The sequence below is a fragment of the Aspergillus ruber genome (genome assembly GCF_000600275.1).
Source record: "Aspergillus ruber CBS 135680 unplaced genomic scaffold scaffold00006, whole genome shotgun sequence".
Classification (NCBI taxonomy): Eukaryota; Fungi; Ascomycota; class Eurotiomycetes; order Eurotiales; family Aspergillaceae; genus Aspergillus; species Aspergillus ruber.
Window position 1 is genome coordinate 350,145 of NW_024467302.1, and position 18,971 is coordinate 369,115.

At 48.3% G+C, this 18,971-nt stretch overlaps 7 protein-coding genes and 1 non-coding gene across 8 annotated transcripts; 5 read left to right on the forward strand and 3 right to left on the reverse strand.

Annotated features, from left to right (window-relative positions):
* Positions 1 to 329: 329 nt before the first annotated feature.
* On the forward strand, positions 330 to 3,166 carry EURHEDRAFT_375768 (subtilisin-like protein; the record flags this gene model as incomplete). Its single annotated transcript, XM_040778777.1, has 3 exons — positions 330 to 470; positions 518 to 1,256; positions 1,305 to 3,166. 3 exons carry the CDS (start codon positions 330 to 332, stop codon positions 3,164 to 3,166), a joined length of 2,742 nt encoding a protein of 913 aa, XP_040640862.1.
* An 843-nt stretch (positions 3,167 to 4,009) lies between these two features.
* On the reverse strand, positions 4,010 to 5,524 carry EURHEDRAFT_529385 (purine and uridine phosphorylase). Its single transcript, XM_040787108.1, has 3 exons — positions 4,818 to 5,524; positions 4,480 to 4,671; positions 4,010 to 4,454 (listed from the first exon to the last, which is right to left on the reverse strand). The coding sequence occupies exons 1-3, from the start codon at positions 5,199 to 5,201 to the stop codon at positions 4,197 to 4,199; spliced, it is 834 nt and encodes a 277-aa protein (XP_040640863.1). The 5' UTR covers positions 5,202 to 5,524; the 3' UTR covers positions 4,010 to 4,196.
* Positions 5,525 to 6,262: 738 nt separating this feature from the next.
* Positions 6,263 to 8,761, forward strand: EURHEDRAFT_322530 (sugar porter family MFS transporter). Its single transcript, XM_040778335.1, has 4 exons — positions 6,263 to 7,203; positions 7,275 to 7,679; positions 7,763 to 8,068; positions 8,122 to 8,761. The coding sequence occupies exons 1-4, from the start codon at positions 6,667 to 6,669 to the stop codon at positions 8,503 to 8,505; spliced, it is 1,632 nt and encodes a 543-aa protein (XP_040640864.1). The 5' UTR covers positions 6,263 to 6,666; the 3' UTR covers positions 8,506 to 8,761.
* A 2,352-nt stretch (positions 8,762 to 11,113) lies between these two features.
* Positions 11,114 to 11,562, reverse strand: EURHEDRAFT_451254 (DUF3140 domain-containing protein; the record flags this gene model as incomplete). The annotated part of the gene is made up of 3 exons (XM_040783934.1): positions 11,114 to 11,315; positions 11,373 to 11,489; positions 11,534 to 11,562. The coding sequence occupies 3 exons, from the start codon at positions 11,560 to 11,562 to the stop codon at positions 11,114 to 11,116; spliced, it is 348 nt and encodes a 115-aa protein (XP_040640865.1).
* Positions 11,563 to 12,089: 527 nt separating this feature from the next.
* On the forward strand, positions 12,090 to 13,116 carry EURHEDRAFT_400935 (short-chain dehydrogenase; the record flags this gene model as incomplete). The annotated part of the gene is made up of 3 exons (XM_040780048.1): positions 12,090 to 12,130; positions 12,197 to 12,960; positions 13,076 to 13,116. The coding sequence occupies 3 exons, from the start codon at positions 12,090 to 12,092 to the stop codon at positions 13,114 to 13,116; spliced, it is 846 nt and encodes a 281-aa protein (XP_040640866.1).
* A 95-nt stretch (positions 13,117 to 13,211) lies between these two features.
* EURHEDRAFT_384735 (uncharacterized protein) lies at positions 13,212 to 14,779 on the forward strand. The gene is made up of 2 exons (XM_040779628.1): positions 13,212 to 13,825; positions 13,882 to 14,779. The coding sequence occupies exons 1-2, from the start codon at positions 13,649 to 13,651 to the stop codon at positions 14,686 to 14,688; spliced, it is 984 nt and encodes a 327-aa protein (XP_040640867.1). The 5' UTR covers positions 13,212 to 13,648; the 3' UTR covers positions 14,689 to 14,779.
* Positions 14,773 to 14,844, forward strand: EURHEDRAFT_t49. Its single transcript has one exon. It is a non-coding gene; the product is annotated as a tRNA-Arg (tRNA).
* Positions 14,845 to 15,041: 197 nt separating this feature from the next.
* EURHEDRAFT_400937 (alpha/beta hydrolase) lies at positions 15,042 to 16,171 on the reverse strand (the record flags this gene model as incomplete). Its single annotated transcript, XM_040780049.1, has 2 exons — positions 15,042 to 16,055; positions 16,109 to 16,171. The coding sequence occupies 2 exons, from the start codon at positions 16,169 to 16,171 to the stop codon at positions 15,042 to 15,044; spliced, it is 1,077 nt and encodes a 358-aa protein (XP_040640868.1).
* Between the last annotated feature and the right edge of the window lie 2,800 nt (positions 16,172 to 18,971).

Genomic DNA, 18,971 nt, shown 5'->3' on the forward strand with positions numbered 1-18,971 from the left:
TCAAACGATACCACCATCTCAGCCTCGTGAGCCCTTGGCAACTTGCCCTAGATCAGGTCGATTGTGTTCTTGGCATGCGCTGCTTGCCTGAGGGACAGAAAGTTGGAGGAAAACTGTCACACGGCATTGGGGGCATATCTTGGGGATTACAATCCGGGCTGGTGGCTGTTGTACAGGGAAAAGCAGAGTTCCGGGTGCTGTTGTTACGTCGAGATTGGGAGTAGCTATGAGGGGTATAAGATTGGAAAATTTCCGGGCTCGTGGCGCCGTTGTTGAATCTAAACGGTTGATTTCGGATTGGGATTGGCAAGTCAGAGGTATCAGAAAATATGACTTGGTTTCTAGCACGGGGGTTACTCCTCGTGCAATTGCTATTGCTGAGCAGTTTGGTTATTGCTGCAGCTGCTAATTTCGAAGCGGAAGCTATTCCTGGTGCATATATAGTGGAATTCGCTGATCATTTGGACAATGTATGTTAATCTGACTTCCTTCTCCATGCATATGCTAATAGGCGAAGTACGAAGATGCCTTTTTCTCGGAACTGTCCACCGCCGAAATCCCCGCGAGACTTCGCCTCAGTCTCTCCTCTTCCGTATTCAAAGGCGCATCATTTCATCTAGGCGACATACACGACGAACAAGATGAACAAAGAAAAATCAAACAGATTGCCTCTTCGAAATCTGTCAAGAAGGTCTTTCCAATGCGCAAGTACTCGCTACCGTACGAGAGGATTAGCACAGCGAATGAGTACCAGGTTCATTTTTCACCCAAGAAGATCGAACAACGTACCATGGGGGATGACAATTTCTATTCACTACACGCAATGACCGGGGTTGATAAGCTGCGCGAGGAAGGATTCACAGGCTCTGGAGTCCGCGTCGCCATTATTGACACTGGCATTGACTACAACCATCCTGATCTGGGCGGGTGTTTCGGCCCTGGTTGCAAAGTTGGCTTCGGATATGACCTCGTCGGCGATTCCTATACTGGTGAGAATGAGCCCGTCCCAGATCCTGACCCGTATGATAACTGCGGGGGGCATGGGACACATGTTGCTGGTATCATTGCCGCATCGTCTAACCAGCAGGATTACTTCACTGGTGTTGCTCCGAATGTGACATTGGGCGCGTACCGTGTAATGGGATGCAATGGAGCCGTATCAAATGATGTGCTTATAAGGGCATTCGCTATGGCGTACGAGTCTGGCGCGGATGTCATTACGTCCTCGCTTGGAGGGAGCGGTGGTTGGAGTGAAGGTACCTTCACACCCCCTTTTACTTACCATTCATAACTAACAAATACAGAACCCCTCGACGTCGTGGTCTCAAACATAGTAAAAGCAGGCATCCCATGCACCGTCTCTGCCGGCAACAGCGGAACAATGGGACCGTTTCACTCGTCAACACCAGCAGGCGGCATTGGCGCAACATCCGTTGGCTCCGTCGACAACAAAGCATATCCCATGCTCCTCATTCCGGGAACATACATTGCTGGTGGCATCGATTCTGAATTTGGCTGGGCACCAGGGATCCTCTCCAATATCTCCGAGGGCATTTACCAGCTCTACGCACTAACATACAACACCTCCTCCGCAGACGACGCTTGCCACGACCTCCCTGAAGAACCGTCAGATCTATCAGAATATATCATCCTAATACGTCGTGGTGGTTGCTCGTTCAGCCAAAAGGCAGGAAATGCGGCTGCCCGCGGCGCGAAACATATTCTCTTCTACAATACCCAGCCAGGAACGAACCAAGCATACGTCTACGCCCCAGGAATCGAATTCGCGGGAATGGTCCCGGAAACTCAGGGTCATAGATGGATCGCTCTCCTCGAAGCAGGATACAAAGTCCACCTTACCATCCGCTCCCCCGAACGCGCAGGCCTGACTATCATGGAAGAACCAAACTACACTACAGGCGGGTATATGAGTACATTCTCCAGCTGGGGTCCGTCATACGAAGTCCAAACAAAACCCCAGATCTCCGCCCCAGGAGGCGTCATCGCTTCAACATATCCCTTGGCCATGGGCGGATATGCCGTTCTCTCGGGGACATCTATGTCCTGCCCCTACGCAGCAGGCGCGATAGCCCTACTCCTTGAAGCACGCGGGAAACTTGACCCCGCGACCATTAATAATCTCCTCTCCACAACAGCAACACCAGAGTCCTTCCACGACGGCATATCCGAATATCCCTTCCTCGCACCAGTCCCGCAACAAGGTGCCGGCCTAATAAACATCTACAACGCCGTCCACGCAACAACACTCCTCTCTGCACCCTCCCTATCTTTCAACGACACAGCCAATCTCCTCAAAAACGGCGGATTCACCATAAAGAACACCAACCCAGCAGCAGTGACCTACGAAATCGCCCACACCCCTAGCGCAACATTCTACACCTTCACAACCCAAGGATCAAAATCCCACTTCACCAAAGGCCACCCACCAGAAATGATCACCCGTGGCGCAGGCCTCTCATTTAGCACCACAGAAGTAACAATTCAACCCGGTGAACAAGCTTTCATCCACGTCTCCCCAATCCTCCCCTTCAACATGACCATAGAACGCATACCAGTGTACAGCGGATATATATCTATCAACGCGGCAAACAGCGAGAATGACGAGTCTTTCTCACTACCGTATTTGGGCGTTGGCTCGGTGCTAAAGGAAGCGCCAGTTCTCAACAAACAACACGTCTTTTTAACATCGACATCTAGACCTGGGGTCCCGTGGGCGAGTCATTACCAGTTTAATATTCCGCCGCCGAATAGTACGCGGGCGAAGTATCCGGGGCTTCTTGCACCGGCTGTTTTTGCGGAGTTGAAGATGGGGACGGCGCTGCTTCGTGTTGATGTACAGCCTGTTGATGTGTTTCCGCCGAATCAAACTCATATTCCCAGAACTAGAGTCACGCGTGTGTTTAAATACAGCACAGAAAAGGTCCTTGGACAGGAAATCCTCGGTTCCATCGACGGTTTTCCGGTACGCTATGTACCAGGTCAAAATGTTGCGGGTGCATGGCATGGTAAACTAAGTGATGGTACTTATGCGCCAGCCGGTAATTATACATTTTTAGTGAGTGCGTTGAAGATTTTTGGGGATCCGGATAATGAGGAAGATTATGAGACGATCAAGACGGATGTTTTTGGGATTTGGTATGAGTAGTTTAACTTAGTTTAGAATTGTATGGCTACGAGAATGTATATGCTGTCCTGTTTAATGTCTTATTGCTGCCATAAGTCCCTTATGCTAGCATGACGTATGAGAATGCTACCTAGTTGTAGTACTGAAAGTGCAAAAGACGCAAATTAGCAATATAAGAAAGTAGAATCTATAGACTATAGTAGGAAGATAATGAAAGTGAACGGTTTGATTGATGTTCATACACACAGTAAAATCAGGGATTAACCCGTACTCCATATCCAAACTCCGTATAAGACGAAGGAAACACAGAACAAGATGCCTCGTTAAAACCCGCCCAGAGAAAACTCCTTGGAATGAATCTTCAGTGGGAAAAAGAGTACACCTACAGGAAGGCGAACAAAAGAAACCCTAAATCCATCTCACACCTGGGATCGGTATGGGAACTCTCCACAGGCCAGAGCCGATGCCATGGCCCCGTTGGTCCCAATGGATAAGGAACGAATGTACCCGACCTTGCTTGGAATTTTGGGTTCGTAATCGACCCCTGACTCAGGCAGTACATATGCCTGATACAGTGGCGATGGTTCCGGATTGGGAAGACACAGCTGCTCTGTTGACTGAAGCTGGCTGTCGACGTGCTTCCGCAAGGCGTCGGGAAGAAAACTCACCTTGACGGCGTCGACATGCCATGCGTATCGGTGCTTATCAATAAGCACGCACTGGCAGCCATTTCGGTGTTGTCTAGCAAGCCCAAGCCCAGCTTAGACGAAAATGGCATAGGCCTCGCCTAAGAGCTTCGAAGTGAGCCTACCCCTCCCGCTTTAGCTTTCTTGGTGTGACAGTTTCGAACAGTATAAATTCATTGGTAGACTCTCTGTCGAAATACTAACATGGAGAAGGAAAGAAAGAAGCTGGGCCTGCTAGCGCTGCGCTATCTAGTGTGCGAAGGGGGTTCCTGCCCTAAATTCAAACAGGCCAAAGTATACAAACATCTTGCGTTGTTGGTGAATGTCCGTACTCCATGACAAGAACCAAATGAAATAGTCAGTTTCTAACCTTGTTGAAGTTTATCTGCTACCTGGCCAGCCCAAAATGGCATCATCCCAACACGCTGCGGCTTTAAGGCAAGCAACAACTCTCTCGCATATGCAGCAGCAGTCAGTGCAGCATATTTATGCCAGTCATTATTCTTATGAGAGTCACAATAATCGCAGATTCCGCGAATAACAAGGCACGGAATGTTGTTCACCAAACCTGCAGCTTCCATCTCAAAACATAGAATGTTGAGCTCAGGATCAACTGCACATGTCTCGGGTGATGGCATCCTTCATCACAGAGTTTCCAGATGCAATAGTTCCATAGTGCACAGCCACAATATGGTGAAGTCTTCTCTCTGGCCGCTCAACCAGTTGATTTGGATCATATTGTTCGCAGTCATTTCCCTTAGGGTGCTCGTATTCTGTCTTGTACAATCGGTCGATTATAGGTCGCCGATGGTCTTCCATATCATCCATTCGTTGAAGATGCTCTGCTATCATGTCAGGTTTTCTTTGTCATTGTAAAGCCTTTTCACTTTTGGGAAAACCCCTAACAATTTCTAGGAAGGGGCATTTAATTGGCCAGTCCTTTGAAAGGTTCCATCTTGCAGCGTATTTCCTAAATCATATTATACCACATCTCCACATTGACCATGCGGCTGACTCACAACAACATCCCCCAGTCGGATATCATGCCATTGGGATGGAATACCACCGCCAGTCCCAACCATCAGTGCAAACCGTAGATTAGGAAAGGTCCGCACCATGTCTCTGGCAGCACGAGCCACTGAATTAGCGCCATGCCGGCCGGCAGGCAGACAGTCGACCAGAACATGGTGTATTGCGATGCGACCATACGCATATATGTTGCCATCAGCAATTTGATCGAACTGCAGGCCATCAAATTCCTCATCAAGCATTCGACATGCACATTCATACTCTTCTTGCAGAGCACAGATCCATCTAACTGTATAGTTGTCTTGCAAGGTATTGTTAGGAGACTCGTCATTTTCAAACATTTAGCTAATTGAAATGGAGATGAAGGCGGAGATATATTATGTTTGCTCATTTTTGAAGAATCAGTCATGCGCTGCAATAATAAATCAAAGAAAAAGAAGAAAAACAAGTATACCTGGAACCAGATCTCTGTTGTTGTTTTTGTTGTCATCAAAACATCCCAAGGAATTTGAATATATTAGGCGGCCTTTTCTAATAACATGTTGTTGGAGGAAGCTGGGCATGGCTGGTGCTTAGAAGAACAGCACAGGCCGCACACGCTAAAAAGAGTGAGGCTATATAAAAAGAAAGAAAGACAAGGGAAAAAAAGCATTTCTATTGGTGCACAAAGCATGCATTGTTCTTTGAAAACAGACAGGCACCGGTCGTAGGTCCTAAGTATAGTCTGTATAGATCAGTTTTCACTCTGATGTTTTGGTGCGGCCTATCAAGAGGCGTGGACACTTTGAAATAGGGAAGCTTCGGGGAAGCGGTGCCGATTCTCTGGATAACCGTACGAGGCCTATATAACAGCCAAGAACTACAGTGACAGTATCGCGCAGTAGAGATTGTACGTGGTATAAAACCTCTCCGGAGCTCACTAATCGGATTGATAGATAGTCCGATTACCGAGGCCGACAGATTCCTCATATACGGACACACACACTCGTTTAGATAGCCAAGCACTCATTCTACCACCTATGGTGTCTATAGATATCAATGTCACCCTCCGTGTAATCTAAATTTCCTCTTCATATATAGCCTCATGCAGTCCGGATAATCGACTCCCCGACTTCCCCGACTCGGAGTTAACCGCCTTATTGGTTTATCCGTTTCAATTGACACTCGGTGATCAGTGCTTCCTTACCACCCTCGTTAGGCCAAATAGGTAGGTAGCTGGCTGGTCTAGTCGACCGACCACCCAATCAACTACATACCAGTTCATATTCAAAGTATATGGGATCCACGTGACCCCATTTGACCCGTTTCCGGCTGGGGTTCAACAACGCGCGCGTTCAGACTTTTATCCTTTTTTGTCCTTCTTTTCTTCTGTCTGTGTGCTCGGCAAATTCTCGATTCCGCACCGCGTGGTTAAGCGTTTACCCCGTGAGCGGTGAATTATTCTCATGCACCTTCAATTAGGGTTCCATTTTAGATATACACTAAGCTTTTTTTTGTTAGCTGCGGCTGAATGTTTTCTCCGGGAAAGAGCTACCCCGGCCAACGTTCTCACATCTTCATGCATCTGTAATTGTTGCTGTATCATACTCACGTCCATCCCCATATTGCCCCAGGCTATGGGGCTGTAGGCGACGTGTGTTGTGGAGATGGGGAATTTCCACACCCAAGATCCATTGGGATGGGGGATATTACTTAGGACCCGAATCCCAGCATGTCTTGACCCATTTTCCTTCTCCCATCTTCCCCGATCAAATTCGTTCATCTCTCAATTACCTCACGTTTCCCGGGCTGGTACCTCAATCAGCCATGGGCATCCTCAAACTTGCTGAAGACCGGCCGACTCCCAAATCCGTCTACAACTGGCGCGTCTATGCACTCGCCGCCATTGCATCATGCGGTTCCAATATGATCGGTTATACCAGTGCCTTCATCGGTACAACCATCACACTCACATCCTTCAAGAATGAGTTTGGTCTCAACGAGTTGTCTTCTGCGGAAAGAGATTTGATTAGCGAGAATATTGTCTCTCTTTTCATCGCTGGTGCCTTCTTCGGTGCCCTTTTGACTTATGGACTGAGCCATTTTACTGGCCGAAAATGGTGTTTGGCTGTTGCTGCTGCCATTTTCATTACCGGCGCTGGTTTGCAACTCGGTGCCAACAGCGCCCGAGGACTGGGCATCCTATACGCTGGCCGTGTGTTATCCGGTTTAGGCACCGGTGTGGCTTCAAACATCATTCCCATTTACCTTTCCGAACTGGCACCACCTGCCATCCGAGGACGTCTCGTCGGTCTGTATGAACTTGGCTGGCAGGTCGGCGGTATGGTTGGCTTCTGGATTAACGTGGGTCTTCCGGCCTCTCTACGATCTTTCTTCATGCCGTCTTTGCAGCCAAGCTAACCTAAAGTTGATAGTACGGCGTTGAACAACACATGCCTCAAGACCATGAGCAATGGACCATCCCCTTTGCCATTCAGATCGCCCCGGCTGGTATGCTTTTCGCTGGTGCACTGTGGATCAAGGAATCCCCTCGCTGGCTTTTCCTTAAGGATCGTCGCTGCGAAGCTATGGAGAACCTCTGCTGGATTCGCCAATTGAATGCCGACGACATTTACATCACAGAAGAGGTAGCAGCCATCGACCAGGCTCTTGAGTATCAGAAGACCACCATCGGTTTTGGATTCTGGAAGCCTTTCCAGGCCCTCAGCACCCGCAAGAACGTTATGTGGCGTCTGTTCCTGGGCTGTATGCTCTTTTTCTGGCAGAATGGCTCCGGTATCAATGCCATCAACTATTATTCTCCTACCATTTTCACTTCGGTATGATGGCAATCCCCTGGGCCCGCAATACTGCATTGGATTTCCCGTCCTGACCTCTTTTCTGATGCTGACTGCTCTTATAGATTGGTGTCGACTCCGACACTGTGAACGTAATGACCGGTATTTTCGGTGTGATCAAGGCTGTTACGACCTTCGTGTGGCTCTTGTTTCTAGTCGATCAAGTCGGAAGACGGAACTTGTTGCTTGGCGGTGCCATAACCGGATCGATCTGCATGTGGATCATTGGTGCCTACATTTGTGTCGTTAAACCCGAAGACAACCCAAGCAGCAGCCTCAACGGTGGAGGTATCGCAGCGATCTTCTTCTTCTACCTTTGGACCGCCGTCTACACGCCTACCTGGAACGGTACACCATGGGTTATCAACTCTGTGAGTCATTGATCCCTGCCATTAGGATTACTCGTGTTTTAACAAACCAATAGGAATTCTTCGACCCCAACTTCCGTTCCCTGGCCCAGGCCGCTACCACCGCCAGCAACTGGCTCTTCAACTTCCTCATCTCGCGATTCACCGAACAAATGTTCGAGAAGATGCACTACGGCGTGTACTTCTTCTTCGCAGCCTTGTCAGTGCTCGCCTTCTTCTTCGCCTTCTTTCTCATCCCCGAAACTAGTGGTATCCCGCTGGAGAAGGTCGATTGTCTGTTCAAATGCAAGCCTGTTTGGAGAGCAAACAAGATACTCAAGGAGCAGCTCAAGGAGGAAGAGGAGCAGTTCCGCTATGATATCAAGGGGACTTCTTATCACGAGGAGAACACTTATCACGAGGAGAACACCGATGAACCTCAAAAGGAGGAATTGGCATGAGCGATACAGTTATAGAAGGGCAAGGTAATATATTTCCCAAGCAAGCTGTGCAGCTAGCGCGAAACACGACATCTTCCTGCAACCACCTACTATGCTGCCAAGCTGAATTTCGAAATTTCTCTTGGCGAGATGAAGGAACCGATATTCAAATGAGCTTTCCTTAACCATGGTGGATATTTTTGGCACGCCAACTCCTATGCCTATACACCACTACAGGGGTCAAGAATGGAAACCATTTGAAATACATCATTTATCTCATTTACTCGGCACTTGGCCCCCCTATTGAGCCTTGACTGCAACGAAGAGCTTATCATCAGTCAACATATCCCATCCCAGAAGGGCCAAGCCTTTCCCAACAGTAATAGCCTCCTCGTGTGCTTTGTCGGTGCCAGCGCAGGCAGTAAAAGAAGGATGGTGGGGGAAGCAGCCTTCGGAAGTTGGATTGCAATTATGGAGTGGAGCGTAGGGACGGCATAGCTGACATTTCCCGTGGGGCTGTCAGTAAGCATCCTATGGTATTATGGCTTTTCGTAAGGTTATTATCACTTACCAACATCGGAAGAGCCGGTCAAGACCTTATCGACCTTTCGAATAATGGACTTCCTATGTCTTCCATGTGGGTGGTGTATCTTACACAAGATCTCGTTCAAGACAATACTGGTGCACAGACTATCCCTGTGAAGTACCACTTTATTAGCATTTATGCATGCAACCCTAACTATAATTTACAGTATTTCGACGGTTTGGCCCCGCATCACGTAGCATGCGAACAATATCCTCATCCTCAATATACAGGGCTGCTTCAAGGGCAGTGCCATATGGCCCGGTGGAGCATTTGCATCGGCTCCCTTATCCAATAACATTCTCAAAGCATCCGTAGTCCCATGTCGCGCTGCAACCTGAAGCGCCGTGCCCTGGTGCCCAGAACGGGCATTCACATAGGCTCCCCAGTCCAGGAGAAGCTGAACCATACGCGCATCCCCCCTGACACATGCATCTTGCAGAGCGTTGTCCCTAGTACCGCCTTGGTCATTGACACGGACGCCCTGTTGTAAGAAGAGCCCGACGACCCTTCCGTTGTCTCCCTAGTTTGTCGCCCACATGAGTGAGGTTCCGAGGATAAAGAATGAGCCCGCATTGATATCGGTGCCATTATCTAGTAGCATCTGGACTACCTAGGGATTTCCGCTGAGTACGGTGTTGCAGAGTGGGTTTCCATACAGTCCGCCATATGCGTTCACGTCGGCACCGTTGGCCAGCAGCAGCCGGACGACTTCTTCGCTGCCCTGTCTAGACGCAACCTCGAGTGCGTTGCCATACTGTCCACCACGTTTATGACTTACATCCGCTTCTCTGTCTAAGAGGATATGTACCACGTTTATATGGCACCTAGATGCTGCTACCTGGAGGGCGCGGCCGGTTGAGCGGTGATGGTCAATTATCCACCCCCACCCCCCAATCTAATAGTATCTGCACCACAGGTGCATGGCCAATAGCTGCTTCAACGTAAAGTGCAGTCTCATATTCGGGTCCTGGTGCATTGAAATCGGCTCCGAGGTCTAGGAACATCTGTACCATTTTTTGGTGCCCATTGCGGGATGCGGCCTGGAGAGCAGTCCCGCACCATTTGCCGGATGCATTAACATCGGCACCGCTGTCGAGAAGTATCTGTATGATGTATTGATGGCTCCTTCATGATGCGATTTGCAGTGCGGTTGCGGGACCACGCTCTGCCCGACTACTTCCATCCTCATATTCACCCATTCCGTCAAGGAGATCCTGCAAGACCCATCCAAGGCCAAGGCAGGAAGCAAAAAACATAGGGCTAGCAGTCAATCTAATGTTGGATCAGCGCTTTAAAAGCTTTCCTACAGCCAGTCAATCTCATACAATTTGACCCATCTATCAAAGGCACCTCTCCGGTACTTGAATAGCTGCAAAGCCAAGTTTTCAACCTGAGTGTTTGACACCGCCAGCTGGAAACAATGAAACCAATATTTGGAAGCATAATATGCTAGTGAAAGTGCTTTGAGTTTCTCTCCTCTAGCTCACCAGTACGCAGTTCTGGCTCCAGTAATTAAACAAGGCATGCTTGAGCCATTTCTGCCTGGGCAATTTTATCTTGAAAAAATAAAATAAAATAAAATACGCATTCTGGGTTTGACTGCCTTGTTTGCTCTCGAACAAGATATTTCGGAAGAGATGAACGGGTAATGTAGACAATTGTCTTGACCTTTCCTTCGCTTGCACTGTCCGCAACAGGCATAACCTGAACTAGCCCAGGGCAAAGTTTTCTGATACTTTCAACATCTAGCATTAGACGGTCAAGATCTAAGCACAAGTTTCTGAGATCAACTTCATATGCATCTGCAAGTTCTTCCACCGACAGCAGCCGTGGCGAAAAACAGAGTAATTCTAGGATACGGTGGGTATCATTAATGTGATAATCATAAATTTTAGACAGCAGTCGCTCATGTGTCTCATCCAAGTTCGTGGCAATGAATGAAGGGATTCCTCAAGATGGCACTTGGTTCATGGATACTTTTTGAAGGCTTCTAATTGGCATTCAGCATAGCAGAGCCTTTTCTCTCCTAACACACAATTACAACTACTCCTTCAAAGCATCATGCCCCCAATTCTTCAACGACCGATAACTCCTACTCCCCGTATCACTCTTGGCCTTCTCCTCCTGCGCCAAATGCCTCTTACAATACGCCACCACCTTCCTCATATGCCCAATATCATTCTCCGTGTACCCCCCTGGGTCCCGATCAGGATTATGCGCGAGGATATCGACAATACGCCGGCCGCTGGGTTCGTTTTCTTCAGAAACCGGACGTGCGGAGAATTGAGAAACGGGGAAGTACCTCTCGTGGCCGATGGTTTCTCCGGATTGGCTTTGCCAGCCGGAGGATTGGGACTGCTCTTTTTGGAGCCAGGACCAGAGTTCGGTGGGGGACATGTTGACTAGGTCGTGGAATTCGCTATGCTTGTTAGGAGGTGTTTTGGGGTTGGTGTGGAGGCGTACTGGATTACGGTGTCTTTGTCTTTGACCATTTTGGCGTGTGTAGTAGTTTCTTTGTAGAGCTTTGTAGAATGGGTATACTGAGTTCATGATTGTAGAGGCACTTTGTCAGATTGACGTCAGGGATTCCATCCTACCATAAACAACGAAAGCGGGATGTAACTACTATTTACGAGCTTTACTAATCAACCATTCCAAATATCAACAAGCACTACATGGATCAGCAATCATTCAGGTAGAATGGCTTGGCAGGATCATGCAGGTTGTCGTGAACTCACAGATATGCAGATATAGGAGCCCCGCTAATCCAGATTGAGATCGGACAAAGCAAACAATGCAGGACGAACCTAACCAGCAGTGATTTCTTGAAGTGGGAGGGTCCAATCAATTGACGGTTTCGCGTTGGGTGCGCCATTTGCTTATATGCGTCACTAGCTTGTGTAAGATACATTACGTGTTCATGCAAAGAATGCCGGGTCATAATTGTCCTATATAAGGGGCAATAACCCCTGGTCCGATCTCGATATCTTGAGCTCGAGATCGAGAACTGCTCGTCACCATGCGCCGAACAGCGATTGTCACCGGATCTGTAAACGGGATGTAGGTACCATTTCTCGGTACACCATCTAGTCTGCGCAGTACTCGTGAACAAACTAACCTCCCCAGTGGAAGAGCTATAGCAACTCGCCTAGTCCGAGACCGCTATTCCGTCTGCATCAACGACATTCCCAACAAGGCAGCGGAAATCGAAGCCCTTGTCACCGAACTCAACACCATTCCGTCATCCAATGTTCGCCCCAAAGTAATCGGCGTCCCAGCGGACGTGACCTCCGGCGCATCCGTAGAAGCCATGATCCGCGAGACAGTCGGCAAACTCGGTCCTCTGACACTAATGGTCGCCAACGCGGGCATCGCCCAGACAAAACCGCTGTTCTCTGTCACCGAGGAGGATGTTGATGATGTGTTTTCAGTCAATGTCAAGGGCGTGTTTAATTGCTACACCCGCGCCGTGCAACAGATGATTGCACAGGGTGACCCGGAGACCGTCGCTGGCGTCCGCGTGTACAAGATCCTCGGGGCAGCGTCCATAGCTGGACTCAGAGCTTCCGCTCCCCTAGGCGCCTATAGCGCCAGTAAATTCGCGGTCAGGGGGCTAACGCAGGCCTTTGCGCAGGAGTGCGCGCCGCATAAGATCACAGTTAATGCGTATGCGCCGGGATTAATCGATACATTGATGCTTGACGGGATCGATGAGAGCCTAACCCGAATGAGTGGGCAGAAGAAGGGGGATATGAAGCGAAACTATACAGAACAGATGGTTGCGCTGGGGCGCAGTGGGACGCCGGAGGACGTAGCTGGAGTGGTTGGTGGGTATTTGGCCAGTCCGGATTCGGATTATACGACGGGGCAGACCAGTGTGGTGGACGGGGGTATGCATTTTACATAGCCGCGAGTTGCACTCCACACTCCATATACGGTCTGATATAGTCGTTTCTATCCGTGCGGTTAGCCAAGCTTTTTTAACATGCATACGTACAATGTCAGATATCTCCGATATTTCCCCTTTAGGTAGAGACCCTCGATGACGCCATATGGGCTCGGCATTTCTCATCGCGGGAAATATCCAGGATGTTTCCAGCGAGAAAAGATATGTAGATAGAATAAAAGCGACATGAGGGGGGCAAGATGCAGGAAAGTACTGAAACCGCTCTAGACTCGGATTGAATAATTATGGGGCTTGGTGTGCAGGCATCAAGATTCCAAGGCGGCACGTTTCAACGTCAGTTCAGAGTATACCATACACAGAGGATAGCATGGATAGAGGAAAGATATGGGTTTAAACATAGACAAGCAGGAAGGAGAGGGAGGAATATAAGTGTAGAGGACCAATGGGGGGGATGGTACAAAGAAACAATCAGGCGCATTCGGAGTACAAGCATGTATACAGGATCGACATAGCCATCCATTCAGAGAGCCGCTCCAACGCGTCAACTTCCTCCACTGTTGCAAGACCTCCTCTCCTCCCATTCCCTCATTCCTCATTACCATTCCTATTCTCTCTCCTTACTATTTCTCACCACCAGTCACTCTTTTGACAGTCCTTCGTTGATATATATCATGTTACTACGCTTCCTATCAGTCCTCTATCTCGGTGCATGCACCGCACTAGCCACACAACCTCGGAATGATACTCTTGTGCATCGGTCAGACGTCAATCAAATCCGTCTACCATGCGCGCCATGCGCGTTCGCAGATACTACCTGTTCGCAGGATAGAAAGCCAAATGCATACTTGGTACCTCTCTGCCCCAGATACTAGCCATCAGGATAGAAACTAATGTAAGGCGACAGACCGTCGACTTCACAATGACAAACGGCACACTTGCCGCCAACGACATCCCTATCTTCCCATCTACCTCCATGGATATGCAGCTCCCGGCTACCCGCCATTGGTCCTCGAGAACAAGCAAAGAAACTGAAGAGGTTCATTTAACCTACGCCCTGCATACACAGCGAGTTCCGCCGCGCGCGCAGGGGAAGTTATACCGTTTTACAATAAATCTACTCGATAGCCAGGGTCGACCCGCTACCACGGATCTAGTCAGTCTTACGCTTGTCCGCAATGCAGAGGAGCGACTCGTGCTGTCAAGTATCAGGGTGGAGCCAGCAGTGCACCACGCCCAGCACTGGAAGCTGAAGTATTGGAAGACGCAGGTTGGGGGATACATGGTCACCGTGAAAGAAGCAGTCAAGAACCGGCTGCACGGGGAGCCAAAATCCTCAGACAAGCTACTCATCATCGACGGACACCGTCACTCAACAGAGTCAGAGCAGGGTCTCGACTCCACACCAAAAATCCCGTCAGACGACGACTCGCATTTCCAGATCCTCTCGCTTTACCAATTCACTTATTACCCCTCACAGCACAACAGTTCCAATCGTCATTTCCTGCGCCTTGTCCGGCCGATTATCATGCCGGCGTTGCTGGGCATTATGGCTGGTTTTGTGGCATGCGTGATTGGATTCCTGGTTGGGCGGATCGGAGCCTCGATTTATTTCCATGTACGGGGTAAGAAACAGACTGGTTCTGCTTCGGCAGCGGATGTAGAGGAGGGCTTTGTTTCGGAGAAGCAGAGACTTTTAGAGATGTATGAGTAGTGCCATTCTTTATCATTTCTTTTTAAACCTGAACCCAAAATAAACTGGAATATATAAACAGTAGGGGCTGAAAAATGCCAATAAGGCCGGCTGGCCCAATGGTAAGGCGCTTGACTACGAATCAAGAGATTGCAGGTTCGACCCCTGCGTCGGTCATTCCTTTTTACTTCTTTTTGTTCGTTGGGAGAATGATAATTGGGACTTGGAAATTTTGCGGTTCCACTTCCCGATGCGGCGGAACCAACGTCATTTTCCTAGTATGGGTATCAGATTAGATAGGAGTACCAGGGTAATAAGGGTTTTCTAAAGATAACTATGGCTTCACATTAGCCAATCTATGTACCCCGTTCAGTTTATTTAACAGTCCCAAGCAGTGCCTGCTTCCACGCCTCCTCAACACCCTCCACAGCATTAACATCCACCTCCCGTCTCAACAGCCACCCAAGCCCAACCAATGTATCCTTCCTACTCTGAGACGACGCCTTCAACCCCGGCAATGCCGAGAAATGCGCATGAGGAACACCAGGATACACATCGAGTTTCGTCTCGACACCGTGATCACGTAGCGCCTTTTCGTAAATCAATCCGTCGTCGCGGAGGGGGTCGAGTCCGGCAACTTGGACGTGAGTGCGGGGGATACCCGAGAGGCAAGAGAGATCTGCTGGATCCGGGAAGGGTGTGTAGTCCTCCGAGGTCTCGATAGGTTGGTACAATTGGCTGATGATCTCGATGGCTTGCGTATTCAGAAAAGGCGCGTTTACATTCTGCACGCGCGATGCCCAGATATCCTTATATTGCTCTGGAATAGTCGAATCACTGAGCCCAGCTGGGATACAAGCCCAGACGCCAGTGATCGGTGCGGCAAGCTTCTGCTTTAGAGCCTTGTGCGCGGTAACAATGGCGAGGTTTCCGCCGGCGGATACACCACCGATCACAAAACCTTTTGCCATATCCACGTTTCCGATTTGGCTTGATGCATTCTCTGCTAGCCACGATACACTATCCCAGATATCATGAGGTGCAGTCGGGAACTTGTATTCCGGCGCAAGACGATACGAAAGCGTCACCGTCGTCGCGCCGTACAGCTTCGCAACTGCACGCGCGATAGCGACAAGCTGGATATTCGAGCCGTTGATAAATCCTCCACCAAATATCAATGCCACCAATGGCGTTCCTGTCGCTGCTTCTGCGGGCTTGAAAACACGCGTTTCGCTAGAATGCCCATCGCGCATTTGAATATTCACCACGGACTCTATCGTGTCGAATGTCGGGCTATTCTTGTAGCGGTAATTTTCTCGCGAGCGTACTTCCTCGCGGCGCTGGGCGAGAGTTAAGTCGGGGTTCGGCGTGGGGGCTGTTTTAAGGAACTATCCCAGCCAGGGGTTAGCTACATTGGCTACCATGGATGCGGGTGCCGTACCTCGGAGAGTTCTGGGTCGGGAGCACCCAGGGCATGGAGCGATTCTTTGGTGTAATCGGCCATTTTGCTCTAACAGGGCAGTGTGGTGTACAGAATGCAGAGTACGGAGTAACTCTGGGTGACGGGGGAAGGGCCACAAAACTTCGTGGCCTTCGATGCTCATTTTCGTGGCATTTTCGTCGCAGCGTTGCCGCTTTAAAGCGGCCTCGGCCAATTTCCAAAATAGGCTAAGCCTAATTACCCAGCGTTTACATCCAATGTTTCCTGTGCTCTTATATCAGAGAGCGCTTCTACCGTGGGGTTTCCCAGTGAGGAATTATATAAACTCCCAAGTACTGAATCCAATTGCATGTTTTATCTTCTCTAAACAGAGTATCCATACTTTCTCCTTAAATTTTTTTTTCAATCTTGATCAACCAAAATGACTGAACAAAACTAGAAACCGCACCAAACATGGTACCAAGTCCCAGACTAGAAGGCCACCATATTTCTGGAATCAGCTCGTACGGGGACTCCCCCAAAAAAACATAGAAAGAGACTTTGCAGATTCCCCAAAATTGGAGCTGAAATTCATGCAAGTTGTCACGGAGCTCGACTTGGATAACAGAACTTCCTCATGGCTCTACCTAGGTAGCTATAGACGAGAATGATTGACATGAGGAAGGAAGAAAGGAGGTAACACTGTATTTATCAACAAAGCAACAAAGCAAACAACTGCACCTCACATGATACCCAGCCAATGTGACCAGGCTGTCACAGGCTGTGTGTGGTATGCACAAAGCACATGCTGTGCTATCCAATATCTTAAGCAGTCTGTGTGTGCAGTTGCAGAAGATGGATCTGGGGGATTTCACAAATATACACCACGCTATGGAGGGGTTTTGAAGACATGATGTTGGTTCCATCCAATCAAGACCCTGGCAGTGCAACTCCAATGCCCCTATTTGTGATCTGGGCTGGGCATGGTGACTATAAACGGCTTTCATCCGCACCGGCTGAAGGAAGCGAGATAGTGAAGAATTTCGAACCAAAAACAGAGAAAAGAATCGACCCAAGCTGGCTACACATGCCATGTACATTGTTTGGTCTAGGTGGCTGGGCGGAAATGTTAGGTGAGGGAAATGTCGAGTGTCGTATCATACATTATGCAAATCATGATTAGGCTGACCGTTGGGATGGGATAATCCCGATGGGAATGGGATGGGATTCCCATCCCGTCGACATCGGGATGACCTTTTCAGAAAAAATGGGAATGGGAACTTCCCATCCTTTAAATGAAACGGGATGGGGACGAAGATATAATCTTTATGAGAATCCCGAGAAGTTATTTGGTAAATAATTATTCGTTTGCCATGCAATTCGTTTCAATCTTTAGGGAAAGCCAATGATCCCCTCTAAGCAAAGCGCCTTATCTATAACTCATTGGCAAGAAACAAAAGTGAGGATGACTAGTTAAACTACAATACAAGATGATCGATTAAGCACGATTTTCGGCTTTTCATGAATTTGAACCCCCGAGGGCAATTTTCATTACGAAAGCGCAAAATCCCTGTTCAAAAAAATGGTAAAAATCAGCGGGAAATCCATTCATATGTATTATGGCCTGGGATGTTTACTTCTAATAAAATAAAGCAGGTTCAAGGCTTTATTGGCAGTATAGAACTTTTCCCCAGGCTAAACTGAATCATGCAGTAAGAGTATATATATATTCACAAGCGGTTCTCTAGCAATGCAGGATAGTGATATTGATGCAGAACCTACCTAAGAAATGCCTCTTTCCCTCGTGTTTACCACGACCTTCCTAGGACATATGTTGGGATTTCATATCAAATACATATATTTACACATATCTACATCTGAAATAGCGTGTTGTGTCCTGGTAAAACAATGTTATTTCAACATGTCGGGATGCCTCTTGCTGATCTATCGCAAATCGCTTTACAAGTGGGATGAAAAAGTGAACCCATGGTGACATGGTCAGTTGGCCACATCTACTACTCTCCATAAATTTTGGCAATGGTATACCCTTATTTTCAATTCTAACCTAGCAGAAAATCTTCCAAGTTCTATCCTATCTTTTGAAGCTGAAAACCCTGTCCAGGCTGTCCTTGACTCCTTCTCAGTTTCTCACTGTTACCATCTGCCAATACTTTGAGTATGGCTTCATCTTCACGGGTCAATCTGAGGATAGTTTGTCCTCATTCTCCCCTGCCAGCGTCTTGAATGACTCTCCTTCCACATCTCACCAACCCCCAGAAAATGCTCACATAGAGACAATTTATGGTGTGGAATATGTTCACTTTCAATCAATCCACTGTAACTTGCTTCTTGACTGGTGGAATTACACCCCAATTTCTCGAAAATGCATAAGTGGAACAATTGATGAGAAGTTTCAACATCCCTGTTGGAGCAGATGTCGTGAAGATCTTTGGAAACATTTTATCCAGCTTGCTGAAATGCATACAGGAAAGCCAGTTCTCCAATGCCGGGCCTGTGGTAAACTCATCCAGCATGGTATTTTCACAAAGAATGGTGCTTCAGGGATGAATAAGCACTTAAACACCAAGGATTGCAAAAGCTTACAATCGATAGATTCTAAGCAACTAGTCCTTCAGGTATGACCTCGAATTGTATTCAGCAACAGCATTTCAATGACAGTTCCAGTGGGAATCACGGAAAACCAGTTCCAAATGACCATATTCTGCCATCTCGAATGATATCCTAACCCCAAAGACCGATGGAAATATTACAGAGTATATTCTCAAGGCTATCATCTCTCTCAACCTTTCCTTCTAAGTAATTGATAACCCAGCAATGATTGATCTTCTTCGGCTTCTTGGCCCCAATATTTCCTTCCCACGCC